Source organism: Giraffa tippelskirchi, chromosome 10, assembly GCF_054371585.1.
Source record: "Giraffa tippelskirchi isolate mGirTip1 chromosome 10, T2T-mGirTip1v1.2.pri, whole genome shotgun sequence".
NCBI classification, from domain to species: Eukaryota; Metazoa; Chordata; class Mammalia; order Artiodactyla; family Giraffidae; genus Giraffa; species Giraffa tippelskirchi.
This window is the reverse complement of record NC_137284.1, coordinates 79,773,712-79,794,221: the sequence shown is the minus strand read 5'-3', so window position 1 is coordinate 79,794,221 and position 20,510 is coordinate 79,773,712. Positions and strand designations below refer to the sequence as shown.

At 39.0% G+C, this 20,510-nt stretch overlaps 1 protein-coding gene across 8 annotated transcripts in view; it reads left to right on the top strand.

The window, feature by feature from the left end:
- Positions 1 to 20,324, top strand: part of CROT (carnitine O-octanoyltransferase) — a 51,121-nt gene extending 30,797 nt beyond the window's left edge. For 5 of the 8 annotated variants that reach the window (XM_081536509.1, XM_081536512.1, XM_081536510.1 and 2 more), the window contains 8 exons: positions 1,145 to 1,228; positions 1,310 to 1,417; positions 1,644 to 1,774; positions 8,214 to 8,337; positions 9,686 to 9,764; positions 9,847 to 9,940; positions 10,057 to 10,176; positions 19,385 to 20,324. In XM_081536509.1, the coding sequence (XP_081392635.1) occupies positions 1,145 to 1,228; positions 1,310 to 1,417; positions 1,644 to 1,774; positions 8,214 to 8,337; positions 9,686 to 9,764; positions 9,847 to 9,940; positions 10,057 to 10,176; positions 19,385 to 19,505 (861 nt within the window). In that variant the 3' untranslated portion in view covers positions 19,506 to 20,324. Of the gene's footprint in view, positions 1 to 1,144; positions 1,229 to 1,309; positions 1,418 to 1,643; positions 1,775 to 8,213; positions 8,338 to 9,685; positions 9,765 to 9,846; positions 9,954 to 10,056; positions 10,177 to 19,384 lie in introns of all 8 variants that reach the window. The other 3 variants (XR_014067457.1, XR_014067459.1, XR_014067458.1) reach the window with 1 other exon arrangement.
- The last annotated feature ends 186 nt before the right edge of the window (positions 20,325 to 20,510 follow it).

The window sequence follows — 20,510 nt, the reverse complement described above, 5'->3', positions numbered from 1 at the left end:
GGACACGTTTTATGTGTATGCATTATCCCTCATATATTTATAAAATTGATCTGATGGTCTTTACTAGATAATTTGCTTTCAAAATTCCATGTAGGTTACTCTTGCAACCCAAGATGATTACCGAAAATACTATTTACTAATAATGTTTTATATAGGTTAAAGCATATATACTGTAAAGTTAACTTGCTCTTAATCTAGAGTCATGTTGCTGCTCTCTTACGTTGGTACTAGAATATGTGCTTTGTTGATTAGATTACATAATCGCATTTCCCTCTCGGGATTTAAAATCCTGGGGTCAACTGTTTTGTCTTCTGTTTGTTAGAGGGTTTTGTGGAGATCACATTTGTTGTTGTTCAGTTGCTCAGTCGTGTCCGACTCTTTGCGACCCCATGGACTACAGCACACGAGGCTTCCCTGTCCTTCACTCTCTCCCAGAGTTTGCTCAAACCCATGTCCATTGAATCAGTGATGCCATCCAACCATCTCATCCTCTGTCACCCCCTTCTCCTCCTGCCTTCAGTCTTTCCCAGAATCAGGGTATTTTCCAATGAGTCGGCTCTTTGCATCAGGTAGACAAAGTATTGGCACTTCAGTATTGCTCTTCTTACTGGTTGCATTTTAACACTATTGTCTCAGTGAAATAATATATGCAATGTCTGTGAAAATTCATTGTAAAGCTACAGAATACTATGCAGTTGTGAGATGCAGTTAGAAAAGGGTTTGTCCATGACCCGTGAGTTTTGTTCCCTGTGCTGTCACTGGCACCTCCATTTGCTTTTCCATAGTGCTCGCACCATTCCTTAACATTTTATCATTGTATATGTATATGTGTATACCTCCTTTAACTTCCAGTGCAAATAGCAATTGTTTTCTCTTTATGATTCATATTTACTTTACATCCCTTCCCATTACTTCAAGAGCCCTGATTAGGTGCTTCTGACTTTAAATATTTATTCTTTCTCAGAAAATAAAATACATCAATTACTTACTATACTGTAGAATATCCGTATCTTGATCATTATGAGGTGAGGCATATGAGAATTCTGCTTTTGTGTGTTAAGAGTGGGGCAAAAATGAAAATAAAATACTGGGTCAAGTCTTAACTTACATGAAGTATTCAAAATCTTGTATGTTTTCATTTTAGCATGCTCCTTTTGATGCAATGGTTACAGTAAAAATCTGCTATTATGTTGATGAGAGAATTCTTGAGAATGAAGGAAGATGGAAGGTATGTTATAACAAATGATTTCCTCCCTTTTCACCTCATATTTTTATAGATATGGTATTTTTAAGTTTTCCCTATTTTCAGGGCTCAGAAAAAGTACGGGATATACCGGTTCCAGAGGAGCTTGTTTTCACTGTGGATGAAAAAGTATTAAATGACATCAACCAAGCTAAGGCCCAGTATTTCAAGCAGGTAGATTTTTCACTTTTCTCTTTGATAGCTAATACTTTATCTTTTAACTACTGTGTATGAATATTTGGCTATCATCCAAGTATGATGGCATAAAACATTTAAAAGTTACAGCTTTTAACACCTTTATTTCTGTTTTATTCGTTTAATGCTAATGATAATTTGGTTATCTTTGGGGATATTCTCCTTGGGTATATGTTCACTCTTCCCATTTAATTCTGTTTGTTAGGCATCTGATCTCCAGCTTGTGGTGTATGCCTTTACATCTTTTGGCAAAAAGCTAACCAAGAAGAAGCAGCTTCACCCTGATACATTTATTCAGCTGGCACTTCAGCTGGCCTATTACAGACTTCATGGGCGGTGAGGACCAATCCTTCTCCATTTTCAGAGTCTGGAGGCTGAAGAGGATGTCTTTACTCGAGCTGTTCTACTGTAACTCCCCGGTGTTTCCTCTGAGGTTTTTTTCCCCACTTGGCACTGTGCCCTAATTTGTACTTTCATCAGCAGTGTTGTTAGGTTTCCATCTGTGACACTTTGACAGTCTTTCCCTGTTTTTCATTACCTTGATACTTTTGAAGTACCTGTTCTCATTTTACAGAGGTTTGCCATGCTTTGGAATTCAGATCACTTGGTTTTCTTGAAGCCTGTTTTCAAATGGGTTCATGAAAAGATATAGTTTTATGGAATCTAGTCTTTACTCATTTTTAGGATAAGAGAGATGGTATGTTGTGACTTTCTACATCCTAAGCAGAAGTGGAAGCTTCTTGATCTTTTTAAAATTTTATCTGAGAATATGTATCTTTATGTTTTTAAAATTTATTTTTCTTTGAGCTGGGTCTTCATTGTTGTGCATGGGCTTTCTTAAGTTGCAGAGAGCGGCGGCTACTCTTCGTTGCTGTGCACAGACTTCTCATTGCAGTCGCTTCTCTAGTTTTCAGTGTACAGGTCTTTTTGTCTCCTTGGGTAAACTTAATCGTAAGTGTTCTTTCTGATGCTATTGTAAATTGTTTTCTTGATTGACTTTTCAGATTACTTATTTTATTGCTAGTGTATAGAAATGCAACTATTTTTGCATGTTGACTTCATACCCTGAAAAAACTGAATTCATTTATTAGCTCCAACAATTTTTTTGTGGATTCTTTAGCATTTTCTGTATGTAAGATCAGATATCTGAATAGAGATAGCTTCAATTTTTCCCTTCTGATTTGGATGCCTTTTATTGATTTTTTTTTTATAGCTAGAATAGCCAGTACAATGTTGAATAGAATTGGCAGAAGCAGGCATCCTTGTCTTATTATTCATCTTAGCTGGGAAATTTTTGGTTTTCCACCACTGAGTATGGTGTTAACTGTGGGTTTTTCATAAATCTTTACATATTGAGGAAATTCCTTTGTTCACTTTTTATTATGAGAGAATGCAAGATTTTATAAAAAGCTGTTTCTGTATCAATTGTGATTATCACGTAGGTCTTTTTCTTCATTCTGTTAATGTGGTGTATTACATTGATTTTCATATGTTGCACCATCCTTGCATTCCTGGGATAAATCCCACTTGGTCATGGTGTACAGTAAGTTCCCTACATACAAATGAGTTCTGTTCTACGTGCTCATCTGTGAGTCCAGTTTGTTAGTAAGTCCAACAAAGTTAGCCTAGGTACCCAACTAACACAGTCAACTGTGTAGTACTGTACTGTAGTAGGTTTGGGTTATATATTTCACACAAATAATATATAAAAAACAAACACAAAAAATAAAACGTTTAATCTTACAGTACAGTACTTTGCAGAATACAGTTGTACAGTACAACAGCTGGCATATGGAGGCTGGCATTGAGTGAAGAACCAAGAAGAATTACTGACTGGAGGAGGCAGAGGAGATGGGGAGATGGTGGAGCTGAAGGATCATCAGCAATAGGAGATGGAGGGCAATTTGAACAACCACTTGCAGAGGATACATGCTCATGACAATGTACACCAGACACGTGAACTAACTTACATGATTGATGTGAACACACATTCACATCTTTGAAAGTTGGCAACTTGAAGTTTCATATGTAGGAGACTTACTGTATCATCCTTTTAATCTGCTGTTAAATTCAATTTGCTAGTAAATTGGAGAGGATTTTTGCAACTATTCCCTGATGGCTCAGCATGTAAACAATCCACCTGCTATCCAAGAGACATAGGAGACATAGGTTTGATCCCTGGGTCAGGAAGATCTTCTGGAGGAGGAAATGGCAATCTACTCCAGTATTCTTGCCTAGAGAATACCATGGACATAGGAGCCTGGCGGGCTACAGTTCATGGGGTCACAAAGAGTCGGATGTGACTGAGTGATAATATTTAGATTTTGGGCATAAGGAATATTGGTCTGTAGTGTCTACTCTTATAATGTTTTTGCCTAGTTTTGGTATCAGGGTAATGCTGGTCTCATTTTATGAGTAAGGAAATGATCCTTCCTCTCTAGTGTTTTTGGAAGAGTTTGAGAAGGATCGGTGGTTGATTTTTTTTTTTTAATTTAGAATTCATCAGTAAAGCCATCTGGTCCAAGACAACTTTGTAGGGAGGTTTCTGATTGCTGATTCATCTCATTACTTGTTATACGTCCAGTCAGATTTCTATTTTTTCTTGAGTTATATTTGGTCATTTGTGTATTTCTCAGAATATGTCCATTTCATCTAAGTTATCCAGTTTATTGTAGATGGTTGTTCGTAATGTTCTCTTACGGTGCTTTATTTCTGTAAAGTCAGTAGTAATGCCCTGTCTTTCACAGTTGATTGTAATAATTGGTGTCTTCTCCCTTTTTTCTAATCAGTACAGCTAAAAGCTTGTCAATTTTGTTGATCTTTACAAAGAATTAACTTTTGGTTTAGTTCACTTTCTTTGTTTTTCATATCTGTATTTTGTTTATCTCTACTGTAATCTTTTTTCTTTATTATACTTTTATTTATTTATTTGTTTTAATTGGAGGCTAATTACTTTACAATATTGTATTGGTTTTGCCATACATTGACATGGATGTGCCATGGGTGTACATGTGTTCCCCATCCTGAACCCCCCTCCCACCTCCCTCCTCATCTTATCCCTCTGGGTCATCCCAGTGCACCAGCCCCAAGCACCCTGTCTCATGCATCGAACCTGGACTGGCGATACATTTCACATATGATAATATACATGTTTCAGTGCCATTCTCCCAAATCATTCCAGCCTCACCCTCTCCCACAGAGTCCAAAAGACTATTCTATACATCTGTGTCTCTTTTGCTATCTCACATACAGGGTTATCATTACCATCTTTCTAAATTCCATATATATATGTGTTAGTATACTGTATTGGTATTTTTCTTTCTGGCTTACTTCACTCTGTATAATAGGCTCCAGTTTCATCCACCTCATTAGAACTGATTCAAATGTATTCTTTTTAATGGCTAAGTAATATTCCATTGTGTATATGTACCACAGCTTCCTTATCCATTCATCTGCTGATGGACATCTAGGTTGCTTCCATATCCTGGCTATTATAAACAGTGCTGTGATGAACATTGGGGTACACGTGTCTCTTTCAATTCTGGTTTCCTTGGTGTGTATGCCCAGCAGTGGGATTGCTGAGTCATATAGCAGTTCTATTTCCAGTTTTTTAAGGAATCTCCACACTGTTCTCCATAGTGGCTGTACTAGTTTGCATTCCCACCAACAGTGAAGAGGGTTCCCTTTTCTCCACACCCTCTCCAGCATTTATTGCTTGTAGACTTGGATAGCAGCCATTCTGACTGTTGTGAAATGGTTCCTCATTGTGGTTTTGATTTGCATTTCTCTGATAATGAGTGATGTTGAGCATCTTTTCATGTGTTTGTTAGCCATCTGTATGTCTTCTTTGCAGAAATGTCTGTTTAGTTCTTTGGCCCACGTTTTGATTGGGTCATTTATTTTTTTGGAATTGAGCTGCAGGAGTCGCTTGTATATTTTTGAGATTAATTCTTTGTCCATTGCTTCTTTTGCTATTGTTTTCTCCCATTCTCAAGGCTGTCTTTTCACCTTGCTTATAGTTTCCTTTGTTGTGCAGAAGCTTTTAATTTTAATTAGGTCCCATTTGTTTATTTTTGCTTTTATTTCCAATATTCTTGGAGGTGGGTCATATAGGATCCTGCTGTGATTTATGTCAGAGTGTTTTGCCTGTTTTCTTCTAGGAGTTTTATAGTTTCTGGTCTTATGTTTAGATCTTTAATCCATTTTGAGTTTATTTTTGTGTATGGTGTTAGAAAGTGTTCTAGTGATAATAATACTGCCACTCCAAATAGAAAAAAATAAATCTGTAGCCACTCCAGCTTTCATATGGTTACCATTTTTTTCATCCTTTTATTTTTAACCTCTTACTGTTTTCGTATCTAAAGCAAATCTCTTGAGGATAGTATATAGACTATGTTTTTGTTCATTTTGCCAATCTCTACCTTTGGAGAGTTTAATGTATTTATATTTAAGATAATTACTGATGAGGGACAATTCTGCCCTTTTGCTATGTATTCTGTAGGTCTTATGTGTTTTTGTTCTTCAGTTTCTTCATTCCTGCCTTTTTTGGTATTTAGTTGATTTTTTTTTTTTTTGTAGTGTACCATTTAGATTTCCCTGTCTTTTTTGTCTCTATTTTTTAAGCTGTTTTCTTTATGGCTACCTTGGAAATTATGTTTAACATCTTTAATTTATAACAACCTAGTTTGAATAATACCAGTTTAGTTTCAGTAGTATACACTGTGCTTTTGTCCATCATGGTGCTGTCCTCTTTATTTTGTCACAGATTACATTTTTTTACATTGTGTGTTCATTAACAAGTTTTTATTACTATTTTATATATTTGTCCTTTAAGTAAAAAAACTGTTAAGCATTGTTGCTCTGTCTCCCATGTTTCCTATAAACTGATAGTTAGATTTGGAAACTTGAAAATAGTAATCAGTAAATTTTATTATTTATAACAGTAAATCAAATAGTTCATCTTATTTGTTTCCTATCATATCCTGTTCAGTTGTTAGCCAACATCCATTATAAAGTTTCCTCCCTGATATTTTTACCTAATGGTTTTAGTGGCCATTGATGATCATTACCAAGATCTCTATTATTTCATTACAATTTGCTGAGTAGTGATATTTTTTCATTCATTCTTACTGCCTTTATTTTTAATTTTTTTAAAAAGGTTTTTTATGTGAGCCATTTTTAAAGTCTTTGTTGAATTTGTTACAGTATTGCTTCTGTTTTGGTTTTTTGGCCAGGAGGTATGTGGTATCCTAGCTCCCCGACCAGGAATTGAACCCACACCCCCTACATTGGAAGGCAGAGTCATACCCACTGGACCAGAGGGAAGTCCCTAAATTGTTACTTACACTTTCTCATTCACATTTTGGAAAGGTACTATTTCAGCTCAGGGAGATAGTCTTATAGAAACACTGAACAGAGGAAGCTCAATAACTATTTGAGGGAATTTCTTGATGGTCCAGTGGTTAAGACTCAGTGCTTTCACTGCCATGCACCCAGGTTTGATCCCTGGTCAGGGAACTAAGATTCCACAAGCTGTGTGGCATGACCAAAAAATAAAAAAGTGTTTGACCCCTTTTAGTGCCCACTTTCAGACCTTTTACTCTAATTCCATTTGATTGCTTTAACTGAATTTCTATCACCAGGAAAGAGAACTTTGTACCAAAAGTTGTTATATCAGTTATATCATTCTCCAACCCAGGAAAATAGTCATCATCCTTGGGCAGCAGTTCCCAACGTTTCTGGCACCAGGGATGGGTTTTGTGGAAGACAGATTTTCCATGGCGGGGGTGGGGGTGGGGGGTGGGTAGATTCAACATGATTTAAGCACATTACATTTATTGTGCACTTTATTTCTAATATTACATCAACTCCACCTCAGGTCATCAGGCATTAGATCCCAGAGGTTTGAGGACCCCTGCCCTAGGGAACTTATTAAATAATGCTTTTACTTAATTTTACAGTCATTCAAGCTCTATATGAGGGAGCTAAAGGCCAAGCACTCTGTATTCTCTATTGCTGTGTAACAAATTACCCAATATCTTAGTAGCTTAGAACAACAAACACTTAATTGTCATCTTGCATTTTTGTGTCTATCAGGAATCCAGGCGCAGCTTAGCTGGATGCCTCTGACTTCAGTTGTTATAGTTAGGGTGTCAGCCAGTGCCATGTCCTCATCTGAAGGCACTCCTTCAAGAGGATCTGCTTCTAGTCTCCCTCACATGGTTATTAGTAAGGTGCCTTTCCTCCCAAGCTGTAGTCTAGAGGCCTCTCTGTTTCTTGCTACCTGGGCCTCTCTACAGGGCAGCCCCCAGCATGGCAGCGGCGTTCCTCAGAGTAAGGAAGTGAGAGCGCTTGAGAGAGCTCACTTTGTAACCTGATTTCAGAAGTGACTTCTCACTGCTTTTGTCCTGTTCTTTTTATTAGAAAGATAACACCAAGGCCATCCTACACCCAATGTGAGGGGTAATACCAGGGCATTAGGAGCAGGAGGCAGGGACCACTGGAGGCATCTTAGAGGCCACCTAGCACAGACACCAAAGCATACAACCTGACGGCAGCCACGCCTTTGAAACAGTTGTTATACCAGGCCTGAGTAGTTTTTGCTCTTGGCTGTTGAAAATAGCCTGTTTGTTACTGAAAATCTCAATTGCAGTCTATATCATAGAATTTAATCTCTGACCAAAGCCAGCTTTACTAGGTAAACTCTTTGTAGTAACATTATAGTGTTTTCTTTCTCATGATACACTCTCTTTCATTTTCATTTTTTTTCTTATAGTCCTGGTTGCTGCTATGAAACAGCTATGACAAGATTATTTTATCATGGCCGCACAGAGACTGTGCGACCATGTACAGTAGAAGCAGTCAATTGGTGCCAATCCATGCAGAATCCTTCTACCAGTGTGAGTATTCAAAAAGAAAAAAATTAAGATAATTTGTTCTAAAGGAAACTTGACCCTTGAATAACTTAACTTCTTCAAATCCCTGAATCAGTAAAATATTTTCAAACCTTTTTTCCTGGAAACTGTCAAACATTTCTTCATTTGCCAGTGAAGTATGTACTTGGAAAGAGTAAGAAACAGGGAAGACCTGGTAAGCCCATTTGTGTCGTCTTCTAGGCAAAGTAATTTCCCACACCTTGAGTATTTCACTACTGCTGATCTGCCTTTAGATAATACCCATAAAATGCAGACTCCCAGACGCCTTTACAGGGAAACTTTTCTTGATGTGGTTGAACGTTTTTGAAATGAGATTTTTTTTTTTTATATTAGAACCAATATAGCTTTATATGTTTTGTTTTGTTTTATACTTACTTTTAAGCATTTACCACAAAAAGGGTAGTACATTTCCACTGCTGTTTTGGTATTGCATTTGCTTCTTTAGTCTTGATAGACATAGTTATATATTGTTGTTTAGTCACTGTCGTGTCCAACTCTTTGGGACCTCATGGATTGTAGCCCACCAGGCTCCTCTGTCCCTGGGATTTCCCAGACAAGAATAATGGAGTGGATGACCATTTCCTTCTCCAGGGGATCTTCCTGACCCAGGGATCAAACCCCTGTCTCCTGCATTACAGGCAGATTCTTTACCACTGGGCCACCAGGAAAGCACCTAGTTATATATGTGTTACCTTATTTTAATTTCATGGAGCTGCTTATTATCTTTTTTGTACAACTATGCTTTCGTTTTGAAATCATAATTGCTTTTGTCTTTACACTTGTTAATATCACTTTAGTGCTACCCACAAGTTCCTATTTTCTTGTTCTGGAAAGGAAATAAGTTTCAGAGCATATAGGAAGGGAAAGGCAGTGGAAGTGGGTAAGGGTTGGGGGAGGGATAGATTAGAAGTTTGGGACTGACATGAACACAATGATATATTAAAAGTGGATAACCAACTAGGACCTACTGTAAAGCATAGAGAGGTCTGCTCAGTGTTCTGATAACCTAAATGGGAAAAGAATCTGAAAAAGGATGGATAAATGTATATGCAGAACTGAATCACTTTGATGTGCACCTGAAACTAATACCACATTGTTAATCAACTGTACCCCAATATAAAATACATTTTTTTTAAAAAGGCAATAGAAGAAGTGCAGAAAAAGACACAAAAATTATGTGTCTCAAGGTCTTTCTTGAAATCTTTCTTTTTTCTCTTCTAAATTACCCAAATTCTAATTACTTTGAGCTCAGGTTTTTCTGTGTGGTTTCTGTACAGTTTGTTATTAAAGTATCTCTTGATTTTTAATACAGCTTCTTGAGCGGCAGCACCTGATGTTAGAAGCTTTTGCAAAACATAATAAAATGATGAAAGATTGTTCAACTGGAAAAGGTACTTACACTGGAATTATTATCACTCAAAATTCTCTTGTGCAGGAAACTCTTCTAACTTCAAGTATGGGATTCTATTGCAGGATTTGACCGTCATCTTTTAGGCCTTTCACTCATAGCAAAGGAGGAAGGCCTCCCTGTTCCAGAACTCTTCACAGACCCCCTCTTCTCCAGGAGGTAACATAAAGCGGTATCTTGTCACTTCAGCAGTTCTTCCTGGATGTTAAAAGCTTTTCAGAAACAACATAAGCCTCTGTAAGCCTAGTAAAATATCCTTTCTTTGTGCCGTACAGTGGAGGAGGTGGAAACTTTGTTCTCTCAACCAGTCTGGTTGGTTATTTAAGAGTCCAGGGTGTGATGGCTCCCATGGTGCACAATGGCTATGGATTCTTCTATCATATCAGAGATGACAGGTAAGGCTGCTGTTTTTTATTCTTACTGTGCTCATTTTCGTTGTTTGAATGTCGTCCCTGCGCTGTGATTCTGATATCATCTGTCACTTGCTCCACGGGCAGTTATTTTTTACCACTTAGGTGTTTGATGCATAATTAGTCTCTCTTTCCTGCTTTTGAGACTTTGGTGAAATCAGTCCTTGAGGTGTTTTGTGCACAACACCGTTTCAAGATTGACTCGGTGACCATGTCGTCGTCATCCTCCAGAATCAGTACACATATTACCATACTTGTCCTACCTCAGGTATTTGATGCTAAGTTCAGGTAAAAACTGATGGTCTATACATATGTGGTTGTTAGTACAGTCATAGACAATAGCAATGATACCGAGACAAGGTAAATTAATTTACATTCAGAAAAGGATGGTTTACCCTTTCAGATGCATTTCATTTTTATTGTATGGGGTTTGACTTAAATTTCTGGAAAGAGTGAGAAGGAAAATACTAAAACCTGGCAAGGGAAAGAGAGGTGGAGAACAAGATAATCAGGAATTGACAAAGACACGGAAGGTCCCTGTTCATAGAGTCTGGCTGTCTCTTCTGTAAGAGCTTGGGTCAGGGAATTAAAATATCGGGGCTACATTTAGTACTGTGTGAATAAGAAGAGAGCAGGCTTAGAGGCATTTCAGGTGGAATGTGAAAAATGGAAATAATGGTATGTCTGACATGTTTCACTTTCTAAAATACTGTTTTTCTACTTTTCCTTTTTTAAACAATTTAGTCAGTATTATTTTTTCAAAATTTTATTATCTGCCTCCATGTCAAGCGTGGTTTGTGTATACCCGAGATGCTTGTTTTTGTTGACATCTAAGTCTTAGATGGCATATTCCCATAGTCATATTCGCAGTTTCAGTTCAGTTCAGGCACTCAGTCGTGTTCGACTCTTTGTGACCCCATGAACCACAGCACGCCAGGCCTCCCTGTCCGTCACCAACTCCCGGAGTCCACCCAAACCCATGTCCATCTAGTCGATGATGCCATCCAGCCATCTTATCCTCTGTCCTCACCTTCTCCTCCTGCCTTCAATCTTTCCCAGTATCAGGGTCTTTTCCAATGAGTCAGTTCTTCACATGAGGTGGCCAAAGTATTGGAGTTTCAGCTTCAACATCAGTCCTTCCAATGAACACCTAGGACTGATCTCCTTCGGGATGGGCTGGTTAGATCTCCTTGCAGTCCAAGGGACTCTCAAGAGCCTTCTCCAACACCACAGTTCAAAAGCATCAATTCTTCGGCTCTCAGCTTTCTTCACAGTCCAACTCTCACATCCATACATGACCACTGGAAAAACCATAGCCTTGACTAGATGGACCTTTGTTGGCAAAGTAATGTCTCTGCTTTTTAATATGCTGTCTAGATTAGTCATAACTTTCCTTCCATGGAGTAAGCGTCTTTTAATTTTATGGCTGCAATCACCATCTGCAGTGATTTTGGAGTCCAGAAAAATAAAGTCTGACACTGTTTCCCCACCTATCTGCCATGAAGTGATGGGACAGATGCCATGATCTTAGTTTTCTGAACGTTGAGCTTTAAGCCAACTTTTTCACTCTCCTCTTTCACTTTCATCAAGAGGCTCTTTAGTTCTTCACTGTCTGCCATAAGGGTGGTGTCATCTGCATATCTGAGGTTATTAATATTTCTCCCGGCAATCTTGATTCCAGTTTGTGCTTCCTACAGCCCAGCGTTTCTCATGATGTACTCTGCATATAAGTTAAATAAGCAGGGTGACAATATATAGCCTTGACGTACTCCTTTTCCTATTTGGAACCAGTCTGTTTATATACATTAATTTATAAATTAATGGTTGAATGATAAAGCTTAAACATGGATCTTATCCTTTTTTGTAGTAGACGTCAAAAATCATCACATAGAGAGAAAACTGAAGATTGTAACATATTCCCTGGCAAGTCGTGGATCTCACCTTGCATACAGGGTTAAGAGTTTAGGCCAGATATGCCTCAGGTCTTTGACTTTTTGAAAAATACATTTTTCATGATCCTGGGACAGAACTTCCATTCACTCATTCTGGAAGTATTTAGTGAGAACTTACAGTGTGCCAAAGATTGTTTTGAGTGCTCAGGACACAAGACAGACGAGATCCCCTCTCTTGTAGACTGTACTTTTTACATGGAAAACAGGAACAAAAGGAGATAAATAAGTAGGGTGACTGCAAATACTGATGAATATTGCAGAGGAAATAATTGAGTCAGTGTGGTCATAGAAACAGACTGGCAGGGAGACAGAGCACTGCTTTATATAGTGTGTGGTCAGGGGAGGTGTCTGGGGGGGGCTGATGAGGCTGAGATGTCGAGGATGGGAAGGAATTCATCATATGAATCGTCAGGAGGACAGCCCTCCAGCATCTGTCCCCCACTCGCTCTGCAGCAGGTCCTCCGTGCTCTTCTTGCTTTCGCCTTTCCTTCCCTGCAGACCATTCTCTGTGCAGCAGCCCTGATGGCCAAATGGAACCCAAGTCATATTCTCCTACTCAGAACCCTCCAAGGGATTTTCCTTTCAGTCACACAAGATCCAGAGTCCTCCTGAGAGACCCTCATGATCTTGCTCTCATCGGCCTCTCTGACCTTGTCTCCTGCAGTGCTTCTCCTGATTGCCTCCACTCCAGCCACACTGGCTACCTTGTACCTGCCAGGAAAGCACTGTCCTCAAGGCCCTCACAGTCGTGATTTCCTCCTCTTACTAGTCCCTTCCCTGCAATATGTGCAAGGGTGACCCCCTTATTTCAAAGGCTCTCATCAGAGAGGCCTTCCCTGACCATCTAAAATAGCAGTCCCCCTTCCCCACACACACCTGTTGTATTTTAACATTTATAACCACCCAGTGTGTGTGTGTATTATTTATCTTTACTTCCTAAAATATAAGCCTGCAAGAACATGATTTTGAATCTTTTTGAATCCCCAGCTCAACATGTTGTGCTCATTCCTATTTCCCAGTGACTTTGTTGTTTAACAGAAGCACACAAATCTGAGGATAGAGAAGAGCTTGGAATATTAAGGGGCAGTGTGGCTATACATTAACAATTGAGTGGGTAGTTGGTAGAAGAAGAGATAGAAGAAGGGGAGACCAGAGCTAAAACTGGTAGGAAGGGCAGTGTTCTCAACCCTGAGTGCATCTAAGAATTACCTGGAGAGCTTTACAAACAGTATTCCTGGAGGTACTGATTTGGTTGGGGTGCTCCATTGATGTAGGGCCTTGTAACATGGTAAGGAGTTTGGATTTCCTCCGAAAGGTAACAGGAAGCATTTTACCAATTTTAAATATGAAAGTTACTTGTTTTATTTACATTTGAGAAGGACCTTTGGCTGTTATTGCTGAAGCCTGGCTTGGAGAATTTTGAGCATTACTTTGCTAGCGTGTGAGATGAGTGCAATTGTGCAGTAGTTCGAGCACTCTCTGGCATTGTCTTTCTTTGGAATTGGAATGAAAACTGACTTTTTCCAGCCCTGTGGCCACTGCTGAGTTTTCAAAATTTGCTGGCATATTGAGTGCAGCACTTTCACAGCATCATCTTTTCAGTTCAGTTCAGTCGCTCAGTCGTGTCCGACTCTTTGCGACCCCATGAATTGCAGCATGCCAGGCCTCTCTGTCCATCACCAACTCCCGGAGTCTACCCAAACCCATGTCCATCGAGTTGGTGATGCCATCCAACCGTCTCATCCTCTGTCGTCCCCTTCTCATCCCGCCCCCAATCCTACCCAGCATTAGGGTCTTTTCCAATGAGTCAACTCTTTGCATGAGGTGGCCAAAGTATTGTAGTTTTAGCTTCAACATCAATCCTTCCAATGAACACCCAGGATTGATCTCCTTTAGGATGGATTGATTGGATCTCCTTGCAGTCCAAGGGACTCTCAAGAGCCTTCTCCAACACCACAGTTCAAAAGCATCAATTCTGCGGCGCTCAGCTTTCTTCACCATCCAACTCTCACATCCATACATGACCACTGGAAAAACCATAGCCTTGACTAGACGGACTTTTGTTGGCAAAGTAATGTCTCTGCTTTTAAATATGCTATCTAGGTTGACCATAAACTTCCTTCCAAGGAGTAAGCGTCTTTTAATTTCATGGCTGCAATCACCATCTGCAGTGATTTTGGAGCCCCCAAAAATAAAGTCTGACACTGTTTCCCCATCTATTTCCCATGAAGTGATGGGACCAGATGCCATGATCTTAGTTTTCTGAATGTTGAGCTTTAAGCCAACTTTTTCACTTTCCTCTTTCACTTTCATCAAGAGGCTCTTTAGTTCTTCTTCACTTTCTGCCATAAGGGTGGTGTCATCTGCATATCTGAGGTTATTGATATTTCTCCCGGCAATCTTGATTCCAGCTTGTGTTTCTTCCAGGCCAGCGTTTCTCATGATGTACTCTGAATGGAAGTTAAATAGGCAGGGTGACAATATACAGCCTTTACGTACTTCTTTTCCTATTTGGAACCAGTCTGTTGTTCCATGTCCAGTTCTCACTGTTGCTTCCTGACCTGCATACAGGTTTCTCAAGAGACAGGTCAGATGGTCTGATATTCCCATGTCTTTAAGAATTTTCCACAGTTTATTGTGATCCACACAGTCAAAGGCTTTGGCATAGTCAATAAAGCAGAAATAGGTGTTTTTCTGGAACTCTCTTGCTTTTTCTGTGATCCAGTGGATGTTGGCAATTTGATCTCTGGTTCCTCTGCTTTTTCTAAAACCAGCTTGAACATCTGGAAGTTCACGGTTCATGTATTGCTGAAGCCTGGCTTGGAGAATTTTGAGCATTACTTTACTAGCATTTGAGATGAGTGCAATTGTGTGGTAGTTTGAGCATTCTTTGGCATTGCCTTTCTTTGGGATTGGAATGAAAATGGACCTTTTCCAGTCCTGTGGCCACTGCTGAGTTTTCCAAATTTGCTGGCATATCGAGTGCAGCACTCTCACAGCATCACCTTTGAGGATTTGAAATAGCTCAACTGGAATTCCATCACCTCCACTAGCTTTGTTCGTAGTGATGCTTTCTAAGGCCACTTGACTTCACATTCCAGGATGTCTGGCTCTAGGTGAGTGATCAAGCTAGGTGATGTTCAAGCTGGTTTTAGAAAAGGCAGAGGAACCAGAGATCAAATTGCCAACATCTGCTGGATCATCGAAAAAGCAAGAGAGTTCCAGAAAAACCCCTATTTCTGCTTTATTGACTATGCCAAAGCCCTTGACTGTGTCGATCACAATAAACTGTGGAAAATTCTTAAAGACATGGGAATATCAGACCATCTGACCTGTCTCTTGAGAAACCTGTATGCAGGTCAGGAAGCAACAGTTAGAACTGGACATGGAACAACTGACTGGTTCCAAATTGGAAAAGGAGTACGTCAAGGCTATATATTGTCACCCTGCTTATTTAACTTATATGCAGAGTACATCATGAAAAACGCTTGGCTGAAAGATGCCCAAGCTGGAATCAAGATTGCCGGGAGAAATATTAATAACCTCAGATATGCGGATGACACCGCCCTTATGGCAGAAAGTGAAGAGGAACTAAAAAGCTTCTTGAAAGTGAAAGAGGAGAGTGAAAAAGTTGGCTTAAAGCTCAACATTCAGAAAACTAAGATCATGGCATCTGGTCCCATCACTTCATGGCAAATAAATGGGGAAACAGTGGAAACAGTGTCAGACTTTAGTTTTCTGGGCTCCAAAATCACTGCAGATGGTGATTACAGCCATGAAATTAAAAGACACTTACTCCTTGCAAGAAAAGTTATGACCAACCTAGATAGCATATTTAAAAGCAGAGACATTACTTTGCCAACAAAGGTCCGTCTAGTCAAGGCTATGGTTTTTCCAGTGGTCATGTATGGATGTGAGTTCCATGGATGTGAGAGTTGGACTGTGAAGAAAGCTGAGAGCCGAAAATTGATGCTTTTGAACTGTGGTGTTGGAGAAGACTCTTGAGAGTCCCTTGGACTGCAAGAAGATCCAACCAGTCCATCCTAAAGGAGGTCAGTCCTGGGTGTTCATTGGAAGGACTGATGTTCAAGCTGAAGATCTAATACTTTGGCCACCTCATGCGAAGAGTTAACTCATTGGAAAAGACCCTGATGCTGGGAAAGATCAAAGGTGGGAGGAGAAGGGGACGACAGAGGATGAGATGGCTGGATCGCATCACCGACTCGATGGACATGAGTTTGAGTGGACTGCAGGAGTTGGTGATGAACAGGGAGGCCTGGCGTGCTGTGATTCATGGGGTCGCAAAGAGTCGGACACGACTTGAGCAACTGAACTGAACTGAACTTGCCTGTTATATGCAATATAAATTAGGTAGATAGTAATATGAACAAGAATGAGATGAAGGAAATCAGGAAGCATGGATGCTATGTATGTTGAGCAAGGCAGTTGATACTGAAGGTGGAGAGCAGTGGAGAGGTTTGAGAAACGTTTTGAAGGTAGAACCAGTAAGACTTACTGATGGATTACTGAATCCAATGGTGGCATTTACCGAGATGGAGAAAATTAGAGGGGAAATGGTCATGTTAGGGTAGAAGTAATAATTTCGTTTTGTACATGGTCACTTCAAAATTTCTGCTAATAACAGGCATTAATTATAATTTGTATTTATATACAAGATAATATGCCAGTAAGCAGTTGGATATATGAGTTTGGAGCTCAGAAAACAGGTCAGAGCTCAGGGTGTACTCAATTTCTGAGTCATTACTGTGTATACACCCCAAATACGTGGAAATTCTCTGAAAGGAATTTTTCATTCATTGTTAAGCTTGAAAATGTATGACCTAGAGAAAGTTAATTTTTGAAATAGCATTTTATTTTATGTGTACTTCATGCTCATTGTTAAAAATATTTTGTAAAATATGGAAAAATATAAGAACAAATTTAACATTTCTGTTATAAGACATGACATTATCTTTCTAATCTATAATGTGCATAGATTATAGCATATACTTTTTTATAAATGTAGATCATATTGTAAGTATTTTAGCATCCTTGTTGTGAGTTGCATTCTCAATATTATTTCAAGCATTTCTCAGCGCCATTAAATACGCTTTGAGGTATTTTTGGTTGAGTAATATTTAGGCTTGTTGTTTAGTCACTAAATTGTGTCTGACTCTCTGTGACGCAATGGACTGCAAAACGCCAGGTTTCCCTGTCCTTCACTATCTCCCAGAGTTTGCTCAAATTCATGTCCTTGAGTCAGTGATGCCATCCAACCATCTCATCTTCTGCCGCTCTCTTTGCCCTCAATCTTTCCCAGCATCAGAGTCTTTTCCAGTGAATTGGCTTTCTGCATCAGGTGGCCAAAGTATTGGAACTTCAGTATCAATCCTTCCAATGAATATTCAGGGTTGATTCCTTCAGGATTGACTGGTTTGATTTCCTTGCAGTCCACGGGACTCGCAAGAGTCTTTTCCAGCACAGTTGGAAAGCATCAACCTTCTTTATGGTCCAATTCTCACATCCGTACACGACTACAGGAAAAACCACAGATTTGGCTATACAGACCTTTGTCAGAAAAGTGATGTCTCTGCTTTTGAATACACTGTCTAGGTTTGTCATAGCTTTCCTTCCAAGGAGCAAGCAAGCATCTTTTACTTTCATGGCTCCAGCCACTGCCCGCAGTGATTTTGGAGCCCAGGAAAAGAAAATCTGTCACTGCTTCTACTTTTTCCCCTTCTTCTTGCCATGAAGTGATGGGACCGGATGCTGTGATCTTAGTTTTTTGCATGTTGAGTTTTAAGCCAGCTTTTTCACTCTCCTCTTTCACCTTCATCAAGAGGCTCTTCAGTTCTGCTTCATTTTTGGCCATTAGAGTGATGTCATCTGCATATCTGAGGTTTAGTCTTATGAATTTCCATAATTAAACCACTTCTCTACTATTTCCAGTTTTTCTCATTACAAATAATAATATGATAGTGTTCCTTATCATATCATTGCCAACTTTAGGCATTATAAAGCAGTCTGTACAAATTTTTATAGAAAAATATAACCTAACCTGAATTCATATGAAGCAAAACATTTTCTCTTTGTTTACTGGCATCTGTGTATATTCTTTGGTGAATTGTGCATGTAGGAATGATTGTTCTTTCTATAGTTTAAAAATATAACTGAATTTTTTTTTAATTTAACACATAAATAGAAATTGTTACTCTTTGCAAGGAAATACTTAGCTTTTGCTAAATATTTGAGAGGTGTATGCACAGTATAGCTAGAAAATGCCTACTGATCATGAATCACCAGTGAAAGCAAGGCAAGACTTTCTGTAGGTTCCTGTATATCTATCAGAAAATATAATCCACTCAAACATTGGTTTCATTATTATATACTGGGCCAGAACATGTTTTTATTTCATTCTGCTTAATCTACATGTCAAAGATACCTACTTTCCTGTCTTAATTTTCAGTGATGTGAAAATCGCATGGTCATCCACAAGATTTATATTATACAACATTTTGATTTTAACTTGAGCATAATGCATGTTTTGGTGTAGAAAATTTGTGTGTCTGTAAAGGGGAAAGCTAGTTCCAAGAGAATTAATAGCCACGTTTCTGCTCTGAGCCCTTGAAGAGCCAGGCTTTCCTCATATTTATTTCAGCTTCCTGGGGCCACCTTTATGAGCTACTACATAGGGGATTTCTTTACCAGGAGCTTCTAGAAGAACATAGTGTGGAGGGCATATCTTGGCTTCAAGAGAGTTTCTCTTGCTTTTCTAGAAACAGCCTTTCTCTCCTCTTACCCTTCTTTTTCTATTTTATTATTTTTGTTTACTCTCTTCAAGTACTGTATTCTTTAAAAATAGTTCAAGTTTTATTGAAGACAGTACCATGAATTCATCTAACTCATCCCATTTGTGGCATGTTAGGAAGGTCTTTTATAGGAAGAGGCGAGTTTATTTAGCACACTAACTCCAGAGCACCCTTGAGCTCTGACTAGTTTCTTGTTCCCTTTTGTCCTTAGGCTCTAGTTACAAGGTAAATTAGGTGTTGCGCTATACGTAAAAATGTGGCTTTACTTTCTATTCTGTCAAGTTACATTTACCCAATGTGAGCAAGCAATCCTGTTTCATATATGAATAGCCAGGTGGAATAACGGTCATGGCTTTCTTCACTGTTACCACTTAGAGCCTTTTCATATTGACATTGTGTTCCACTTAATCATTTTTTATTTGTACTTTGCAGGTTTGTTGTGTCCTGTTCAGCCTGGAAATCATGTCCAGAGACTGATGCAGAGAAGCTAGTTCAGCAAGTTTTTCATGCTTTCCATGATATGATGCAACTGATGGAAATGCCTCATCTCTAGAGACTAATCATTTATTAAGCACTTACCAAAATATATAATTGGGTGCCCAGAGTGGGTGGTATTATGAGATAGGAAGGGATGTTGAGTGAAGGAAACTTGTTAAATGTAGAGATCAGAAGAATCACGCTCTCAAAATTTATCTTGACATAGAAAGTAGAAATATTTTTAAGCTTCCTCTGATGCAGCAGCAATGCAAATTACAATATGACTATAGAACTATGCAAAGTTTACGATCAGCCTCAACAACGCAGATCTACAGATTTTAACAGTGCAAATCTAACTCTTAAATATCTTGGTTGGTACCTAAGTAGGTATTAAGTCTTCTCTCTAGACATCATCGTAGAGTCCATCTTTCAAGCACTTAAACATTTTCTAGTTGCCAAAGGATATGAAATACATGATTGGATGCTAACTTCTCTGAAATCGGTGGTTCCACATTCACTACAGGGGTACAAGCCTGCTGTGTTTGGGAAAGACCACTACAGTTTAATCTCAAAGTTTATGTTGCGCAGACAGAATTAGGTCGTAGTAAGGGGGTTTACACCCTCTGACACATACAGAAAACCCTCGCAAATTTATTATATCATTACATTGAATTGCCCAAAGTTTGTTTGGGTTTTTCCATAGCATCTTACAGAAAAACCCAAATGAACTTTCTGGCCAACCCAATAATTAGTTTTGTGAACATGAACTTAAAGCACTTATATTTAAACTTAATGACTTTAAAAGGATTGAATACTGAATCAGATTCTCAGGATTTCTTTTTCCTTTGTCCAGTTTTGTAGTTTTTACCCTCAGAAAATAAAATTTTCAAAATCATATAGCTTCTTGTTTTGTGTTTGAGTGAGTGATTCATTCCTCTGTGGCCTTCTGCTTTCTGATCAGTTGTATATTTGTTGTCTAATAAACCCCACCCAGAACTTACTGTCTTAAAACAGTCGGTCATCTTATGATGTGTCAGTGGATTGTGCCCACCCGCATGGCTGTGCTGCTGTCTTGCCTGAG